Source organism: Hippoglossus stenolepis, chromosome 1 (assembly GCF_022539355.2).
Source record: "Hippoglossus stenolepis isolate QCI-W04-F060 chromosome 1, HSTE1.2, whole genome shotgun sequence".
NCBI lineage: Eukaryota > Metazoa > Chordata > Actinopteri > Pleuronectiformes > Pleuronectidae > Hippoglossus > Hippoglossus stenolepis.
In genome coordinates this window covers 19,478,223-19,498,572 of record NC_061483.1, presented here as the reverse complement: position 1 = coordinate 19,498,572, position 20,350 = coordinate 19,478,223, and the positions used below count along the sequence as shown (strand labels likewise).

Genomic DNA, 20,350 nt, shown 5'->3' with positions numbered 1-20,350 from the left:
GAGCTGCCAATTCTTTTTACTTGGTGAAAACATAAACTTTATTTCTGTCTGTTGTTTTCTTAAGGTGACACACCATCACCTTGAGGCTGCTTACCTCAGTCCACGGTAATTTCACCTTTCACCTCTGTGATTGGTTAAGTCCCGTGTTTGTGTCTGTGTTTGAAAGAGACATATTAACACACACACACACACACACAAGCAATTTAAAACGTCTGTACATTTATACAATTTAAGTCATAGAAAACTGTACATTGTAAAACACTGCCAGTACACAGAGGATTTGTGCACGAGTACAAATAAAATCATCACATAGAGCATAAAGCACAAAATACATCCAAACAGAGAAACACCTCCACAATTATTTTTCGTGTACACACACAGAAAATAAGTACTTTTTTTTTTACACGATACAATCTGAAAAAATATGTTCAAAATATTCCATATGTAAGACTGACAAGAAAAACAAACATCTACAAAAGAAATCAGTCAATAAAAAACGTTTGTTACCAAAAATCGGCTACAATTGCACACAAATGATGAACATCAACATGAAGAAATACAAAAGCAGCGCCAGCAATTACTGAGACTAATCAGTTTCTACAAAGGGTTAAATATTTAGCTTATATCCTTCTGCTTCCAATATATTGTAAACCCAGATCTGTAAAGAAGCTGCTTTTTATCCCCACACTCAGATAATGGTAACTTCTTCTTTATGAAACAAATAATCTTTAAACCCATCAGCAATCGAGTGTTTTATGGAGCGGCACACAAACCACAGTGAATGTAAACAGCAAAAAGCCTTTCATGAATACTTCCTGAACTATCTGAACTCTTTCACAGAAAAATCATGACGCTGTTTCCTGCCATCTCCAGAGTACATTTTCATAGATCATGACTTTCATGACATAAATCCTATTTGTGTGTGTGTGTGTGTGTGTGAAGTGATCAGCAATGGTGAGTATTTTGCATCCTCTCGACAACATTTACACATGTTAATAAAAAAAACCTTCACATGATAAAGCCTCGCCCGATTTTCTCACCAAATTGTCGTTTGGTGGGCAGTCTCCGATCGCTTTGTGTGAATTATTCATGGAGCAAGCAGACGCGTCGCAGACGAGCAAAGTGAGTGAGTACATTTAACACTGCAGCTTCTCTTTGGCAATTCAAGTCCTGACTGTGACTGTTTGTAGCTCACTGTGTGCACGTGTTCCCGTCATATATGTTTCCCAGTCAAGAAGAAGAGCGGTCGGTCCTCTTTGGCGTTGGCCGTCTGGAACTCGTCGCTGAGCCGGAACCTCCACTCCTCCTCCAGCTCCAGCCTGCCCACCGTCTGCCTCAGCGAGCTACGATCTGCACTGATCACACACAGAGTGGCACCTGCAGGGAGGCCGACATGAGCCAGAGAGACTTTAGAATATGATGTGGGAATTAAAATCACCTGATCCCCATTGAAATCATAATTCACTGGGAGAGACCCCATGTTCCGTTTACATGTCAGTGTATTTCACAATCTATAGAAGATGCAGTGAGTCTTTTATTTGAACGTTTTGAAAAACAGAGTCTACTTCTTTCTCATGTTTCTGCTGTAAAGCGATTTAACAAATGCCAAATGCAGAACCGTCGCCGTTAGAGGTGACGTCTATTAATATTATGCCACTGAGTCAAAATGAGTTTGTTTTCTTTTTACATTGTTGAGTAGACAGATGAGAAATAGGCGGAGAGGAAGGTGACAGAATTTAACTGAAGGTTTCAGTGTATGTTAAATGCATCTCAACCCCTCAGCCACAGCACACTGTTTTGTTTACTATTTAAAGGCTACCTGAGGAAATTGTATATATTCATAATGAAATCTAAAATCATGCTCGACCACAATATTTTTTTCCAAGGAAGTAAAAGGTTCCTTCAGACTGTTGGATGTTGGACCTGGAGAGATTCTGCATATTTGCCTTCTGACATAAAAAATGACAGCTAGTCCAGCAGGTGGCGGTAATGTAGAAGACCATACAACAATTCTCTATCATAAATAATAGGCCTGGACTTTGCGTCAGTTCATCTGTCATATGGGTTCTTTTGTCACTTTATGTTGATGTACTGAAGCACAATGAAAACTGTATTTGCAGCTACAGATCTAAAAAAAAAGCTCCAATACTTCACCAATCAGAAATGTTCAGGACTGCTTACGACAACCTTAAATTTCTTTTACTTTTGGAAAGTACTACCCTGTGACTAATTTAGTCCCTGGTCCCACAAACATTCATAGTTCCTGGAGAAAGTTATTGCCGTAGAAATGCAACTTACTCTTTAATACTTCATTATAACACATGTTTTTTGTACTCCATGTATTTGATCTGCCCTCGTACCTTTGAGGAAGGTGAACTTCTTGAGGAAGCCGGGAGTCACGAAGGAATCAGCGAAACAGAGGAGAAGGCCACTGAACAGCAGCCCTGTGGTGCTGATGTTGACAGAGTGAGGTCTGGAACTCACAAAACACAGCGTCACCTGCAGGAGGGGAGGAGAGGGAGACTTTGTTTCACTGTATGTTGCATGTGTGGGTACAACAACACAAGTTAACAATCATCACAAACAAAGATTCTAAATTACGTCCACATCAGGTGTCTGATTCTCCACATGCTTGTGTGTGTGTGTGTGTGTGTGTGTGTGTGTGTGTGTGTGTGTGTGTGTGTGTGTGTGTGTGTGTGTGTGTGTGTGTGTGTGTGTGTGTGTGTGTGTGTGTGTGTGTGTGTGTGTGTGTGTGTGTGTGCTGTGTACCTCAGGCCCCAGGTTGAGGTAACAGTCCACAGACAGTACGGGGTGTGTGTAGTTCCTGGTGCTGAGAGGAAACAGTTTCTGGCTGGTGTGTTGCAGGTATTTCTCCAGGAGGAGCTGAGCTGGTGTGGCCAAGAAGAGGTGCTTGCTGTCTGGGGCACAGATGTACTGAGAGGGCCCCACTGAGGTGGGCACATCTGTCATCTGGAGAAATGTCAAACTATTGTTTAATAACATTGACATATTGTGGTATTATGTAGGATTCAGAAAAGTGCTTGGTTCTGTTTTCTTCCACATCTCGGTACCTTGGTCTTGATTATAAATGTCCTGTATCCTCCGATGGCGATCTGCTTTTTCATGACGCTGAAGCTGTTGAACTTGCAGACGAGCAGACCGGCGCTGTGCAGCCGCAGGGTGAAGTCCACGTCGTGACAGGTGAAGCGATTTTGGTCGTACTGGATGTTCTGACTCCGGTCCACGTTGAGGAGGAGGAAGTCATGCAGGTGGCCTCTGGAGAAGGGCTCCCTCTGTCTGTTACCTAATGAAACAAACACAAACCACCACAACACCATTACAATATTTTATTAATCTGTAAAAATCATCTTTTGAAATCACTAATTTAAAAAGATGACACTGATTCCGTCAGCCTAAGCTTTACAGTCATTTCAAAGAAGCGACTTGAAGCTCTAAACTGCTGCTCATTCCAGGCTGCACAGGGTCGAATGGTGGGATCTGTACCTTTGAGCCTGAATCAAGGAATGAATTTATAACTATATAATGTTATATAGCCATTGCATGACCATACACTGTAACAGTATATTATTTTGTAATAATTGCTATGTTAGTGAAACTCATGAAGTTACATTTAGACTTTATTCTCTGTTCATTTATATATGTTTAAGAAGATAATTCTGGAATAATGTTTCTTGGATTTCTGACATTAGCCGCTATCAAAAATGAGTGAGTGTCTGCAGACAACTGTGCTGACATTTTTCGGAGTTTGCCCTTTTTACATATGAACAACACAGCAGAAGATTGTCCGGGTCAGACGCGTTCACAACAACAGGAAAATAACCGAAGCGTTCAGGCGAGTGTCACAACACAAGTTTTAAAATTCTGCTGTGGAAATCATGTCTTTTTGTTTACAGGACATCAACACTGGCATCAGCCCTTATCACCAAAAGCTCTCGAATCTTGGTGTCTTTCCAAGTTGACATTTCTGTTGCCGTCTTCTACGTGTATGGAACCTCTTTTTTTAATCCAGAGATATTTGTATTCCTCCACTTTACATTCTGTCCCATGTTAGAAATATCATCGACACGCCCCCTCGCTTACTGTGAATACTCCGGATATTTAAGGCTGTATTCTCACTCGGACAATGTCTGGAGCAACTGACTCTGACATTTGAGTTCTCACATACAGGCCTTCCGGATATTTTCAGGATTTCAGTGCATGTTTTAGAGCATTCATTTTGACCCCTGACCTGTGAATCCACGGCTGCTCCACTTCCTGATCCCGCACAGTCCGTAGTGGGCCATGTCCGGACACTCCTCCATGTGCTGTAAGACGTGTTTCAGGGACACAGCGCGCTCCATCGTGCCACTAAGAACAGCAGCAAGCAAAGAGAAGCTGTGTGAATAAAACTCAGCAACACCCGTGTTGTCCTTCATCATTATTGATAGAAACACAGTGTCTGTATGTACTTGCGTGCGTCGAGGTCCACTGTGTTAAACATAACACAGGAGTCATCAGACAGGACGATGAAGGGCCAGACGTCACCTGCCGGGCCGCCGCTTCCTTCCAACCGGCGGCTGCGCTCCAGCTCCAAGTTGTGATATGAGAGCTCTTTGATCAGGAAGTGAGCAGCGCCTGCATGGTAAAATAACCATGTTTATTTCATATTTATCGTACATTAGAAAGACTGCTCTGCATGTCCTCATTAGTATCAACAGTAACATACCTATTCCAGCTCCGTTGAAAACAGTGGGCAGCACCAGCATGATGTGGTTGGGCCAGTACTTCTTATAAACAGCCATCTCGTACTCCTTGACCACCAGGATGTGGAGATGTGAGGCGCCATCCATCGCATGGTACAGGTTGAACAGGCCGTGCTCGTGGCGGCCGGTGGTTGGGGTGAAGATTGGAGTCTTGATGCAGTCTGGGCTCTGGAAAAGGGAACACAAAATAAATCTAACTTCTAGTTAAAGTAAAATATGATATTCAAATACTGTGTTTTAACACAATTATTTGATTGGTCTGGAGACACCCATATGCTCCTGGATAGATATTTTTTATATAAAATACATAGAAACCACTGGGCTACAGAAATCTGAGCAATAGTTTGGCCAATAGCACCACCTAGTGGAAAAAACACAATATAGCAATGTGCTTGACCACACTGCTTTAAGGCAATTGTAATATCAAAGAGGGATTAAAAGAGACTTTCAAACAGGAACTTATTACTTAATATCAGTGTTTAGATTTACATTTCATTCTGGATTTAACTGATGTTGAGACTGATGACTGGGCGCTTTTATTATCTTGGATGAAAACTAAAATACAATTTAACTTTTAAAACCTTTAAAATTAAACATTGCCACCATCTAAACCATCGTTCCTACTTAATTTGAATTTCTGTTTCATTATTTCTAAAACTGACCTCAGTGTTGAGAGATAAACAGTAAAAGGAACCATCACTGCTGGTCGTGGTGACTATAAAGTAAGATTTGGGCTTTTTCTACAGCAAATTAATAACAGGATTTTACCAGTGGAGTGTCTAAAAAATCCTGAATAATGGTTCAGATTCAGTGGTTTGTGTTTTTGTGATGAAGAACTCACCCAATCAGCAGTGAGCGGCAGCCGCATGCTCTCCAGCTGGCCTCCTGGTTGGCTGAAGCTGAAGTAGTGCTCTTTAGACTTTGGGATGATGAAGTAGAGCTGGATCTCTTCCCCAAGCAGCAGATGGGTGAACGTGAAGGCGTGCAGTGTCGACTCATACATCTGAGATAAGAGAGGACCGTCATTTAGAAAGCATTTGATAAAAGACCCATTTATCAGACTCTGAGTTTGTTAGTGTTTATGCTGACCTGGTATCTGGGGTTGAAGCCCAGGTACTGATGACACTGTTCACAGTGGTGATAGGTGTTGTAGGCTGCATATTTAGACAGCTTAATCCTGGATGTCCGTCTTCGTAGGTACACATCCTCCTGACGCACTGGGTTTCCTTAGGAAGACCACAGAGGAAAGGACGGATGAGGACTATTGCACAATATTAAGGTAATGTTTGAGAAGATGACTTGTCGTGGTTGTGTGTTAATACATTTTCTGGTCAGTAACAGTGTGTTTTTCTGTCTGTACTTACCCTCAGCATTGGTTCTATGTCCAGGACAATACACAGCGCTAATATCATCATATTTGGGGTCATGGATGGTGTAGTCAAAGGGCATCGTCCTCATTATGTCTGGGTTGGGCCAGGGAGCATTGGGTGGGTGGTACTGCACCCCCTCCGCCTGGGCAGCTAAACACACAACACATTTACTTGTGTTTAAATACATGAGTTTAATCCACTTTGAATATTTAAGATTAGAATTTATTCTGGACGCATCCTGACACAATCCCAGATACGTTTATATGATCATGAGCCAAACACTGAAGCAGAGAAAAGGGTTGTAGAAACAGCAGAAAACAGAACATTTATTGTAGTAGTGTGTTTAGAAATCCTGGTCCCCATAATTTACTTGATGTTGGTAAGAATGGTGGCTCCTGCAGCAAAGCTAAGACGTTTACAGACATGACCTGCAGGCAAAGTCCAGAGAATTGGATCTGGAGTTTACCCGCAGTTTGCCTTTCACACTTGCACAACGCAGCGGGAGGTTCTCTGCACTGACACGTTCACAAATCCTTTGCATTATTCAGGCAAGAGTCGGAGAAGCTGGGTGAAGCAGACCGAGACAGGAAGTAACATATTAAGTCCGCTGTGAAGGTCACATGATCATCTTTAGAGATCCTAGACATCATCGTCAGCTGTGATCACAACAAACTCTCTACACTTGTGTGTGTCACCACTTTTTCACCAGTGGTTAGAAGCCTCATCAACTTGCTCACAGTGAATCCAGCAAGGGATCCCCCGCTGTGTTCTCACATCAAACACTTTCTATGGACTAGATACTAGGAGGCCAGGCAGAGAAAGTCCGCAGAAACTGCCGACCCTCTCACTCCGACATTTGCGTTCACACATGCACATGCAGAGACCAGTGCCTGAAAGCAGATATACTGACTGTAGTTGATGTCCTCTTCATCGTAGATGTCCACCTCCATCAGCCTTATCAGCATCCGAGACAGAATACCCAGGAAGTGCAGGTACGCCCCTGTCTTACCCACCTGACCATGCAAACAACAAAATGTAAATATGCAGTCGAACATGAGTGATATCGAACATGATTTTGAGAAAACAAAAGAAAAGAAACAGAAAATACCTGCGGGGGTCCACTGAGCAACAGCCTGCGAGGGTGGAAGTTGTCGCTGCGTCCTTCTGTGCGATTGCTGCTGTCCATGTGGAGGGAGCGAGGGACCGTCCACTGACGATAGTACAGTGACTGCTCTGTGCAGGTCATCATCTTACTCAGCAAGGGCCTGCACACAAAAGATAGTCTTCATAACCGACTTTCACTTGACTTGACATTAATGTTAACATGAAACATGAAATGCTTTACTGAACAATAGAAGTGTAACTGTAACATAACAATATCAGTTTACCTGAAGCTGCTCGCCCACACCACAGACATGTGCGGCAGGAATGAGGTACACCGTGGGAGCCCGCTGCTGTCGCTGGCGGTGATGATGTCGTACAGAGCTCGGGGGAGGAGCACGGAGGGCGGGCGACTCACTCCTCGCGCCCAGGAGCAGCTCAGGTGAGGAGAGGAGGAGAGGGGGGACAATGAGCCAGAGGAGGTGGATTTGGAGTGTTGCCGATGAGACTGGGCAGGGGGGAGCGGCTGAGTCTGAGGGTTGGGTGTTTGGGAGAGGGGCTGGGGAAATGTTTGAGCTTGTGGCTGGGGATTTGTTTGAGGTAATGGCGGATTCAGACTCTGGACTTGGGGTTGTGTCTGCAGCTGGGAGATGGGTTGGGTCTGGGAATGACTTTGTGCTGGAGGTTGGGTTTGGGGGTGTGGTGTAGCTTGAAAAGACTGAGATGAAGTCTGAGACTTAAACTGAGACTGCGCTTGTGAGGGAGACTGCACCGTGTCCACGGTGCCTTTCTGGACATTTGGAGAAGTGGAGCTCAAGGAATCTAAAGCTCCAGTGTCTGGACACGACTGGAGCTGCTGACTGGAGGACAAAGGGGAGTCCTCTGGAAATCAGAAAGACAAAATAAATCAGCCATGAAATCAGTTGAGATCTCCCTTTCAACAACGATGGAACATTTCACTCATGTTTAAACCTCATCTCACCGTTCTCCTGTCCTTCCTCCTCCTCATTGTCAGTGCTGCTGAGTTTGTCGGCGTCGCTCTCCAGCAGGTCGCTTCCTGGGCCGGGGTTGTGAGGGGGTCGGGACTCCTCCTTCACCAGATAAGCAGCCAGCCCCAGCTCTTGTTCGAGCGTGGTCCGCTGAAGGTACGAGCAGCTTATCACCCGAAGGTCGCAGTACTTCAGTGACCTGTGGGTGGAAGTTATTCACGTGACATTTATTACAGCTTCTGTAGCTGAAGTAGAATGATGTTACTACACATCAAACATATTCCTGCCCATGAAACTTCATTGTAGTGAGGATTGGGAACAAAAGTTAAAGAGATCAGAGCTTGTACCTGGGCAGTGATTCTCCCAGCGGCTCAGCTCCGGACAGGATCAGGATGCAGGGAAGGGCCTCCAGCTCCAGGTAGGTACGAGGAACCCATTCATTATCCTGGATCTGCAGCCATTTCTGTGTGACACACACAAACACAGAAGGCAAACATTTTCACAGTCAGTAAGTCTCATGAAATCATTTCATCTTAATGTTTGTTTTTGTCTCTTGGGAAAATAAAATGAGACTTCCTATCTTGCATTTCATGATGTTATGAACGAGTCAATTCACCTTGATCTGATCAGTGAAGGTCTGTCCAATGTTCAGAGCTTGGTTGGGATTTCCAAGTATGATCTCAAAGCTCTCCTCCAGACCCAGCTGTCTCCTCACTCTGGTGAGCCGTCGGTGGGCCCACACAGCCAGAGCCAAAGACGGGATCCGCAGCAGCACCATGTGGCCGTGGTGGGCAGGACACTGCTGGGCAGCGGTGAGCAGTGATTGCACAATCTCCAGGGTCTCCACGGAGGTGTGTTTGTGCAAGTTGTGGGAGCCGCCGATTTTGCCGGACGCAGCCATCAGAGCTATGCAGTAGTGCTGGATGAGGACTGTGGTGCGGATCACAGCACTGTGCAGCTTAGGGAACCTGGCAGAAAGAAGGAGACATTTTAAGATCTTCTCTTAGCATTTCTGTGTGACTCGTCTGTGAAGTGTCGGGTGTAGATTAACCCTCCACGACCTCCTGCTGGCCGCCCCTAACTGGCCGAGGGACATAGTTGTTTGCGTTATCCTGTTTAAATCAATCTCAAATAAAAACCATAACAGTTGGAGCGTTCATTATTTTTGCAGCAGAAAGTCAAGGCCCCCATCTGCCCCCTGGTGGCACAATGGCTGCAGAGAGTGGCGAGGGAGGACCAGAGAAATATGAGCATATCTCAAAAACTAAAAGAATATACAGAATTCAAATAACTAATGGAGTTGGAAAAAATACTTTGCTTCGGTGTCTTTATTTAGAAATCTTTTGGATCAGTATGTTTTTAAGTGTTTAATTAGCTAAATTAGCTGAAAATAATTGTTGTACTTTTTAAATGTATAACACGTTATCGGTACTTTGGTTTATTGACTTACGAAACCTTTAAGCTTAGGTTGTTCAGAGTTTAGAGATATAAAGCATTTAAAGATACTCATAAAAAAATACCAAAAAAGGCACTCGCTGACCCTTTCTGTTGCAGTGGGGTTCAAACGGTGAAGCATACGTGTTTGTGAGCTACCTTTCTTCCAGGGCGGAGGCCATGCTCTCAAAGGAGGAATCATGACGCATCAGAGGCAGACTGCTTCCTGAACGAGTCGACTCTAAAAGCTCCGACACGCCAAAGTACCGCGTCCTCTCGTGATACAGGTCCACATCCTACAGACGCACAACGTTATAGGTGAACACACACATTCAAGAGATTCCAGTGAATTAATAAATACATTTCATTTCATTCATTCATCTTACATTGCTGAAGGCAGAGGGCCAGTGGATCTCGTTGTAGGGGCTGATGCGAGTGTACTGAGTCTGCAGAGTGAAGGGGAAGGAGGTGACGTGGAGAATCAGGATGTTCGGAGCATCTCTGACCCGGCGGGAGTTTAACAGCTTGTCCACGAGACCCAACCCACTGTCTGAGGTGCTGTAGGATGCACTGAGACACAGAAAGAGACAGAGACACAGAGACTGAGTTAACACGCTAAGACGGTAAAGAGGGGACATTTCAATCCTCCATATTTTCCTTTTCCCTTCTCTGAAGCCCCTTTTCCACTGGTCACCAAACCCACTAATATCTGGCTTTTGAATGCAATGGGAATGGATGCAATCAGCATTCACTTCCGGGTCTAATGTGAAAAGGCGTTAAGTGAAATGACAGACCTTCTCAGTTTCCTTAGCCTTGGTGACATCAAATGTGATTTGCCAGAAAAAAACTAAGAAACTCCTTCACTGGCAATGGCAAAGGAGTCAATTGCGTTTTTTTCCCCAAAGGTTTAGCCGCATTTAGAAATCTGTGTATTCCTGCTTATTTTGGGGTCAATGAGATATGACATACCTGCTGATGTCCCAGTGGGCGTGGTCATGGACCAGGATGTGTAAAGTGTACGTGTTGCTGTAAGCTTCCTGAATGAGGCTGTCAATCCGTGCCTGGGCGCTCTGATCCATCTTCACCACGTAACGCTCAAATTCCCCCTGAGACACAGACTCCTGGTCTAAACTACCAAGCTCCTGGAGGACACCTGCGATGTACAGATGAGGAGAAAGAGAGAGAGAGAGGTACAGGTAAATATTAAAACACAACCATACATTCACTCTGCACTCAAGACAGTCATAAATACAGCTGCTGACAAACAAGGTGTACGTGACTAACCGGAGCTCCTGAGGTGGAGCACAGTCTGTTGGAACGTGACCTCTGAGGGCGGCACCAGGATGAGGAAGCTGACCCTGTCGAAGGAGCCGAGGTCCAGGTTCTGTGTGCTGGAGTCGGCTATAGCACAAACATGGGACAGCAGCTTCCGAGCCACTGCCAGCTGGATGGGACGAACCTCACGCCACTCCACGGAGTATTCTACACAAACACAAACTCAAGTTATACTCAGAGATTTCTTTATTCACCAATACAGAGTTACAACAGCAAATACTGCAGGTAGAGATGTGGAGCTCATAGCTATGTCACCGTATCAATAACAATCAATTACTCTGTCTGAGGAGAACATTGAATCATCGGGTTCGGATCCATGTTTCATAAAGTCAGTGGAGTCAGTGTCGGTTGCTGTTCCATTCCCGCAGGTCCAGAGTCTAAGCTAAGCTTAGAAAGATGATTTTAAACAAGTTGCATTTGTCATCTGTCACCATGACAATGACATGACTTTTAATCTGATATGAGAGTGGATTAAATCATATGTTAATCAGCAAGAGAAGAAGAACAGAAAACCTGGATGTATTTTACAAACTTTCTTGGAGGATGGATTATGTATCAGGGGAGAAGTTTGCTACTGTTACATGTAAGACATAAGGTTTGGTTTTGACATCTTATGAATTAACTATATATTAACTAATGTGAAATTGATGGGTCTGTGTCTCCCGGCCAGGTTCGGCTCCAGCGTTGACTCAAATCTAACTCAAATCTAATTCGAGCCGCATTTGAAAAGGTATTTTGACACTGATAAGGAAATGCAGTCTAATGTTTAACCTTTGTGTGTCTTACCTGAACAGGCGTCTTTCGGACTTGAAGCTCTCTCTTTGGGACTGTGTGAGTCTTTTGAACACTGTGTGAGTGAATCCTTTGGGCTGTGTGTGCTTTTCAGACTCTTGTCTTCAGCTGATTCCTGACTGCTGAGCAGAGGAGACAGCTCGTTGCTGTCCACGGTGGCACTATCCAGGAGGGAGTCCATGTCGCCATCTGACCAACAGGAAGCCACACAACATGTTGGTGAATTGGGACTAAAACAAACACTGAGTGCTGTGCTGCACGCACTAATGAGCATTTAAATCAAAAGGCAGAAAGTCAGGGAGACCTTGTCCCAGGGAATTGCAGAAGTGGATGAGTTCCTGTGCAACTCCAGTCGAGAGCTGGTGATTGATTTCTTTCAGACCCTCAGTGGGAGAGTACATACTCTCTGCCAAGGCACGACACTGATGTTTACCTGCAGCACACACAAAAAGACACAACTTAGTATGCTTATTTTATGTTATATTATCTCAAAACCTTCATACGTGCATATATAAAACACAGCTCCCACCTGTGACCACCACACAGGACTGCGTTTCCTGTCCCGGTGCAGTGACAATAATCACCACGTAGTTGGTGTTTTCAAGGCGTCCTTCCATTAACCTGCTGAACGTTTGTTGGAGGCCTTGAGCCAGAGATTTGATCTGGTCCCCTAACAAGACCACGCCCTCTCCACAGGAGGACGCAGCCAGCTGAGCGAGCCAGGGGAGCTGGCTGGGGGTCAGGGGCGGTTGGCTCTGCGGAGGTAAACTGAGGTGCTGGGGAAGCCCAGGCAGGGTGGAGGGGGTCTGGGGACAAGGCAAAAGAAGATGAGCTGTTTGTTCATTTATTTAATACATATATAACAATATGTGAAAACATATACGATATATAATAACATAGTAATGTTTCTGTGGTTCTACAAGGTAGGAGTTAGAAAATAGTCACAAACAATCTTAAGGTTCCCTAAATGCCATTATAATATTTGTTAATATAATTTGCTTGCATGTATTCTTTATTTCATTCTTCCTTAAAATGAATATTTAAACATAGACCATCTCTGGGATGCTGTCTCTCACCTCCACGACAAAGTGCCTCCCATGGGAGGCTGGTGTTTGAGGCTGCTGGTACTGTCTAATCTCACTGAGGTGAGACTCCCTCCACGACCTCATGAATATCTGCTCCAAGTCCTCGATCAGGGGCACTTGGTCAGGGCCTAGGGAATTAAGGTGGGAGACAAAGAAATAGTGAACATCTTTTTAATTCATAAGAACATGAAGTAGCTTTTCACCCGGAGATATTTGTCTTTGTTTTAATGGATGAAATGTGAGGGATCTCTGGAGTTCAGTGCACTTCGGAAAGAAGCTTATGAGGATTTTTAAACTGACCTAGCTGAACAAGGTAGTAAACTGTGAGGAGAATCTGCATCTCAGTGGACAGCGGCTGGATGGGCGATGGTCCGTAGTGCTGGTAGACTCTGGGCAGCGCCTGGGAGCTCAGGTAACAGCTCTGCAGCAGAGAACTGACCAGCACTTCACCGACGTTACCAGTCAGCTGAGGGAGTGGCCCGTGACCTGTGTCAGTGAGACAGAAAAAACACATGAACATATGGCCTCCTCGGGCGAGATGCTAAACCCCAACTTGTTCCCAACATATGTGGCTAGGAAAAAAATGTACGTTACTTTTTACAAAAACACCTGCCAAGTAGATGTAATGTGTTAGCCGATGGAAACGCTTGACAGACAGTTGAATGGAAAAATGTACTTCATGAAATTATGTAATAACAATTACAATTGATAGAGATGTTAAGTGATCAGGCAGAAGGTATCTCAATTCATAAATACATCCACTTCAATTCATTTTTGTGGGATCAATGAAAATAACATAAAATTGCAGACTAACATTTCCTTCAGGGGGATCAAGTGGTGGGAAAAAGCTGTTCTATCTATTCCCGAGAGACGGGGAGAATAGTAAGGATGGGAGGAACAGAGAGAAGTGTAAGAGGAGGAAAAGACAAGAGGTGGTTGGTGGGTAATGAACAGGAAGTGAAAACAGAAAGGAGAAAAGCATGAAAGTACATTTAGCATATAGAAAGTGGTTAATGCCCGGGAGATGGAGATAGAAGGTGGGTGTGTTGACAGGTGTTACAAAGGGGTGAAAAGGGTGGAGGAAGAGGGGGAGGAGTGGGTGAGTGCCAAGCAGAAAGCCTGAGAAACAGCCATGGGCATTGGCTGACCTCTGACCCGTGAGGAGAGGTGAGCTAAAGTGGCCATCTGTTGTGTGGTTACTGAAAACCTCACCTGACAAAGTCCAGTGCTGACAGCTGGCTGGAAAAAATATCAGCAGCTAAACAATAATAGCCATTTTCACTCATGAACTCCAGAGAATTGGGTACGGACATTAACCGGAATTTGCCTTTCACATATGAAGAGATTGTCCGAGACGCGCTCACAACAGGACAATTGTCCGGTGCAATCAAATGAAGGGGGGCGTCTGGGTAGAGTGTGCAGGAAATCACACATTATCACCAAAAACTCTTGAATCTCATCTTTGTCCTCGCTTCTACCTATATGACTCATTTTTCTCCATCGTGAGATATTTGTATTCTTTTCATTTTTTGTCAGTTTTGTTTCTGTTGCTTGGTAGAAACGTCCTCAACATGCCCACGCTCACATAGGCTCATTCTGACATTATCCATTTCAGGAGTCTCGCAGGAGAAATTGCAGAGATTGTCTGGAGCAACTGACTCGGACATCTGCGTCCTCTCATACAGCCCCTCTGGAGGATTTCAGGAGAATGTCCGGAGTTCAGTGCATGTCTGAAAGCAGCAAATGACTGGTCTGACAGTCAACTCTGTCACAGGAACAAATAACCGTTTGCATTTGAACATCAGCCGTTGTCTATCAGCGCATGTACTATGTTGTAGGTGTGAAGGGGTCTGACAGAAAAGCAGAAAAAGTGCATTTAATCATTGTGAATCACCTTTGAAGACGACAGGTTGCAGTCTGCAGGTGTGTAGCAGCTGATCAGGCACTGTCACAGACAGCTCCGGGGGAGAGAGCGGGGCTGAGGAGCGCTGCGATGAACTCAGCAGGGCTGCAGGTTCTATGTGGAATATGTCACAGAGCACAGAAATACATTTACAGTTAAAACAAGAAAACACACACAGTTAAAGCTTTAAGTAAATGTCTTCTACCACATCATTCTCTCGTTTGTGTCTCCCTCTATCAGTCACCTCCATTTATTGACTTCTATTCGTACCTGATCTGGTTCCATGTGTTACGGCAGAGGACATGGACAGCGTTGCCGAGACTGAAGAAGATGGCGGCGTCTTTAAAGTGCTCTCTGGCAGACTGTTGGCAGACGACTCAGGTGACCAGCCCTTGTGCCTCTTTTTGGGGGGTCCAGCATTTGCATGTGTCCCTGAAGTAATACAAATGACAACATAATATACATTATCTTAAATGTTTTCAAAATAGTACACATTTTATACGTTATACTATACATTTTTAATCGCTTACTTACATTTCAATTAAATTATTACATTTATTATCAATGTTTAGCTGTTTTTTCCCCCAGCTAATTGTTCTTGTTGTTTCAATTTCATTTCTTGAGTTGAATTTTTTGAATATTTTACGTCGTGTTGGTATAGTCATGGAAAACAGCTGTAAGTCAGTCATATATTAACTCGTCTCTTCCTCTTCCTGTCAACTTTCTGTTGAAATGCAGGAACAGGGAGACACATAAAAGCTCCACTTGTTAAAAGGGCAATGAAAAAAAACAACATTGACAGGAAGGAAGCTTTTCAATCAGTGAGAAAGCAGGAAAAAGAGACTGGGACGAGGGAATTTTACAACCCTGGTTTATGGAGGTGACAGACTGAGGGAGAGGGAGGGAGAGAAGCAGAAAGACAGACATGAGAGAAAAGAAGGAGGGAGACGTTTAGTGCCCCAAGTGTTGGCAAATGAAAGAAACAAAGGACAACCCCCAACACACAATGCAGCTGGCTGCATAGCAGGGATGTTATAACACACACACACACACACACACACACACACACACACACACACACACACACACACACACACACACACAGTCTGGGCTGCTGGTGGTAGGGATGCTCCCTTTCAGAGGTGTGAAGAATCCCAGGGGAGGAGCTTAATGACAACAGACACAAACTGACCAGTTTACATAAACACAAGCAGCAAGGATAAGGAAAAGGGCTACTTCCATACAATTGAGTTTTCCTTTGAAAATGTTTTTTTTTCAAAATAAAACAAGCTCTGTCCATGTGAGCGTTTTGACTCTAAATCAGTTTTAAACCCCGACCATACCAACACGTGTGAAAACCCAGATTGCGTGACCACTCACACTGGGCATACATGTGTCTTTTTGCAAAGAAAGCACATGGTTGTTAGTTGCAGAATTGTCACAGATTGCTTGAATAATATTTTGTCTCCAACATTTAACCACACAACCGCTGTAAGCAGAGACAACCTGGTCAGAAACACTTGTAATTGAAAATCCACGTTGCGCTCTACACTGGTGACTGAGGCTGATGCCAGTTGTTTTCTTCTAGAAGAGGCTCATGTGATAGGGAGACAGAAATGTCGGCGAAGGCTAAGTCGTGACAGAAAAGAGTATCTACAGCATTGTTTCCATACATCCCAGTTTCTTCCCTAAAGTTTTCAAACTAAAACGGTGTCTTTACTTTTCAGTTTTAGCGGCACTAAAACTCAACTTTCAAAATAGAACTTAGTAATGTGAATGTAACCTAGGTTAAGTAGGAAATTGGATAAGCGTATCTTCCTTGCTGTTGTCTCCAGAGTGCACATACCTGTAACTGAGGGTCTCCCGGGCCCTGATTGATTTAAAGGTGGCTGGGTGACGGAGGGAACAGCATGGTTGCCATTTGTCAGTGTTTGGGGAGGGTCGGCTATTTGCGGCAGAGCAGTAGGGTCCACATGTGATCCTACAGTAGTAAGAGAGAGACAGAATAACATTAATATCAGGAATCCCTGTGACTTTTCATGAAACCAAATAAACATCACGATGATACTGTTACTCCACAGGGCTTTCCCATTCTGTTACATATAGTTATGTGAAACAGAGGTTTGTGCTGCCGGTAAACTACACGCTGTCGTCTCCTAAAAATATTTCTTTGTACACGATCTTGGTGGTCTTTAGTCTGATATTTAAGTGTGTCTACATTTAGATGTATATGTGTGTTTGCCTTTACCTGTGTAGCTGCCTGGTGTGTGTGATGCCAGGTTTGGTGGCTGCTCATCAGATGTCACATGGTTTTCTGCGAGGATGGAGCCCATCTGTCTCATCCTGCCATCTGAAACACACACAAACACACATCAATACACACACATTCAAATAGGTTATTGCAATAACTGTGTTACTGCAAAGACAAGTTTCGATCTTCTTGGATTTCACAAAACTGAGTGCGTGTAGTTGTGTGTGTGTGTGTGCGTGCCTGCATGCGTGTGTCAAGCATCAACTATGTAATATAAAAAGACCTGTTCAGCAAAGGTAACCAGACATATCAGTAAACCTGCCTCTTGAAATAGACTCCAGGTCTGACTTAACAACCATCTACCCCCTGGTGTGGTACATGTAAATGAGAAGCAGCAGAGAAACAAGGGAAAGTGAATGACTGGTATGAAGGGAATTTCAGAAATCTGACAGATGGACACGATAAAGGACTTTAAGCTTCTCTATCTCCCTCCCAATAAACAGGGGTAAAGACTTAAGGGAAAACAACCGAGGACAGAAACACTCTATTCTCACCTTCCACCTGTCCTTAAGGCCTTACTACCTATACATCTAGTCAGACCTGTACACTGTACACATTGTTCAAATAATAACAAACCACTGTGTTCTGCTGGAAGGCATTACACGATGGACTAAAGTCACCAATCAGGCTCTGAGAACTTCTAGACAACCCTGATGAGTTGATTTAAAATACTATATATTAATCTCCTTTCCCCTGTTAAACCATCAGTTCATCAGTGATGCACTATGTTTGTTAGGCAACATCCATACTAACACCTTTTACTTTCAATACAGCGTTTTGAACTAAAGCCATCTCCCTCCACGCAAGAGTTTTAGCTCTGCATCAGTAAAAGTCCCCGTCCAATACTAACACCTGAAAATGCATCATGTGACCATTCACATACACTGCATGTGTGTGTCGGTGTAAACAGGAAGCAGATTGTCTACTCTGCAGTTGGCTGCTTTGTTACAGAAAATATTAGTTCATTATTGATTCATTTTCTTGGACTGACAATGAGGTGGAATTGTCAGTTAGTGTTTACAAAGTTTTGCTTACACTAATGGTAGTTGAGTCATGACTGATAAGAGCCAATCAGGAAGGAGGGTGACTGCGTCATCATTTCCAATTAGCCCGTCCAGGCTACAACGCAGCCGCAGAGTTCTTAAACTAAAAAAGGACCAGCAGCGCCTCCTAACGTCTCCATTTTAAGCACAGGGACACTAATGTGAACATCAGGTGCATCTCCAGCCATGATGAGGGATCCTAGTTGTGTGATCAGTGCAGCAGCAAATAGGCCGACTCCTGCTTCTTGTTTGCTTCCATCTACACAATCTATCTGACTGCCATTGGTATATATGTTTTTTGTATATGTTGCATTCAAGTAAAACTTCTAAACAAGCCTCATGTGCAATCGACTGCTGAATACCACACGTCGTGTATCCGTCTCTTACCGTGTCCCCTCCAGCAGATGGGCGCTCCTTTGACCAGCATGCCCTGGTTGTTTCGGTACAGATGGTACTTCAAGTGCTTCTGTTTCTTGGGCTGGGTGCTGAGCTTCAGGTTAATGTGGTTGGAGAACTCTGTGAAGTAACGGAAGCCTTTCTCTCCGCAGCCCATGCAGTTCCCCGAGAAGCCTTAAGGGGGCACACAGAAAATGTGTTATTACAAGAGAATGTGAATGTAACCTGATAATGCCAAACTCTGAAAGACGTGACATTTTGAACGGCAGTGATGTTTTCCTGTGCAAATCTCCAGCCTCACCCAGCAGTGCATTACGACCCCGCTCATCTGGCAGGAAGCGGCGGTCCACAGCACACACCAGCAGGGTCTCGGAAAGAGAGGGCGACTTTATCCCGACCAGCATGAAACCAGGAGGAACTTCCAGGGACTCTGACGCCAGCGAGGACAGACGCAGGTCCCTGCCTGCCTGACAGAAACCTGTGGTAGAGAAAGACAATTTTTCTTAACTTTGAATTTATAGTTGGTAAAGCTAAAGTACTTTGCAGCTGTTTTGCGGGAAAAAAAAAACGACCCTTGCTCGCTGAGTGACTATAAATCCAGAATAATGAACATCCAACAACAATCATTAAATCTCTTTTTGTCATTTGTATGATCCTCCTTTAGATGCACAGCACATGCATAAAGGAGGTGAACCTTCATTAAATGCAATATGCACGACATAGAACAGGGGAAATACACGGCCTGGTCTGTATTTAAAAGCTGCACATCTGCTTGTGACTTATATACAGTGCAAAACTGCATCTTTGTTGTTTTTTATGAGCATAAATAGGAGCATGTGTGCACACCATCTGTGGTGCAGCATCCCTCAGGTGGGGGCTTCATCTGGTAGGGTATTGGGGGGCTGTTCGACGCTGAGCCATCTTCATCATCCTCGTCTTCATTCTCTGCACGGCCTGTTGGGGACACATTTTAATGGTAAACAAGAGACAGACCGAAGTGAATAGCAATGTGCAGCTTAGTAGGAGGTGCACGCTGATTTGGCCTTTTGTTATCCTGGTACTGAAGTTCATTCAGAGGCAACTGGAGACACAGATGTCAGGATTCGAACTGGCATTTTTTTCAGGAAATGAAAACAGAGGAGACTATCACACCACCCACCATCATGTGCCGACGGCTGCTCAGTCTCGAGGTACAGCTGTGAGAAGACCGGTCTGGGGACGACAGTGTTCGACCTCAGCGATGCCTCAATGGAGTTATGCAGAACCTCCTCGAAGCGCGTGGTCCGCAGCTGGCCCGCATACGAGTTCCCCATTGGTGTCCTGCAAAGACCGAGTTGCCTTGTTTAGACTCCAAAAGATAGATCCAAGCCCCCAACGCTTTTACCATCTCAACAACTACCACACTATAATTCATGTTTATTGCATTAGTCTCTTCATTATGTTACATGATTACAGCAGAGTCAGTTTCAGCATTAGAAAAAAAAACAAGAAAAAATATGCTTTTCGATTGGATGGTTTGTTTATAAGATCTCATCTCACCAAATTCTCCTTGGTCGGACGATAGCCGGTTTTATATGTACAAGTATTAAAGCACTACATCAGTAACCTTCCCGGGTTAATCCATTATTTACGCTGGAAAGTCCTACAAGTAAAACAGTGACGTGTAACGAATGCATGACTTCTTTCCAGATATTTAAAGAAAGTTATTGTTGTGTATTCCTAGATTGATGAATTTGTGTTCTTTTTTCAGTTATACCTGTCAAAATAGATAATAAAGGAAGTTGTTTGGGGCTGTATATATTTGTTTTGCAAAGGGTTTAACCTGAGC

General features: G+C 44.2%; 1 protein-coding gene across 1 annotated transcript; it reads right to left on the bottom strand.

The window, feature by feature from the left end:
- Positions 1-199: 199 nt before the first annotated feature.
- greb1 (growth regulating estrogen receptor binding 1) lies at positions 200-19,844 on the bottom strand. Its single transcript, XM_035152475.2, has 33 exons — positions 19,682-19,844; positions 19,369-19,476; positions 18,824-19,000; positions 18,514-18,696; positions 17,021-17,122; positions 16,619-16,753; positions 15,043-15,204; positions 14,764-14,886; positions 13,170-13,355; positions 12,861-12,997; positions 12,314-12,590; positions 12,089-12,217; positions 11,779-11,973; positions 10,942-11,139; positions 10,627-10,810; positions 10,044-10,227; positions 9,817-9,953; positions 8,840-9,191; positions 8,571-8,686; positions 8,217-8,422; positions 7,522-8,116; positions 7,242-7,398; positions 7,044-7,146; positions 6,128-6,283; positions 5,853-5,989; positions 5,605-5,766; positions 4,727-4,931; positions 4,470-4,635; positions 4,250-4,368; positions 3,072-3,304; positions 2,770-2,970; positions 2,361-2,499; positions 200-1,377 (listed from the first exon to the last, which is right to left on the bottom strand). Exons 1-33 carry the CDS (start codon positions 19,833-19,835, stop codon positions 1,214-1,216), a joined length of 5,982 nt encoding a protein of 1,993 aa, XP_035008366.2. The 5' UTR covers positions 19,836-19,844; the 3' UTR covers positions 200-1,213.
- Positions 19,845-20,350: the final 506 nt, after the last annotated feature.

Excerpts from the sequence above, each read along its gene's own strand:
- greb1 (XM_035152475.2), bottom strand. The coding sequence starts at position 19,835 with ATGGGGAACTCGTATGCGGGCCAGCTGCGGACCACGCGCTTCGAGGAG. Across the intron at positions 16,754-17,020 it reads CACACCAGGCAGCTACACAG|GATCACATGTGGACCCTACT; the intron begins GTAAAGGCAAAC and ends TTACTACTGTAG. Across the intron at positions 5,767-5,852 it reads GCTTCAACCCCAGATACCAG|ATGTATGAGTCGACACTGCA; the intron begins GTCAGCATAAAC and ends CTCTTATCTCAG.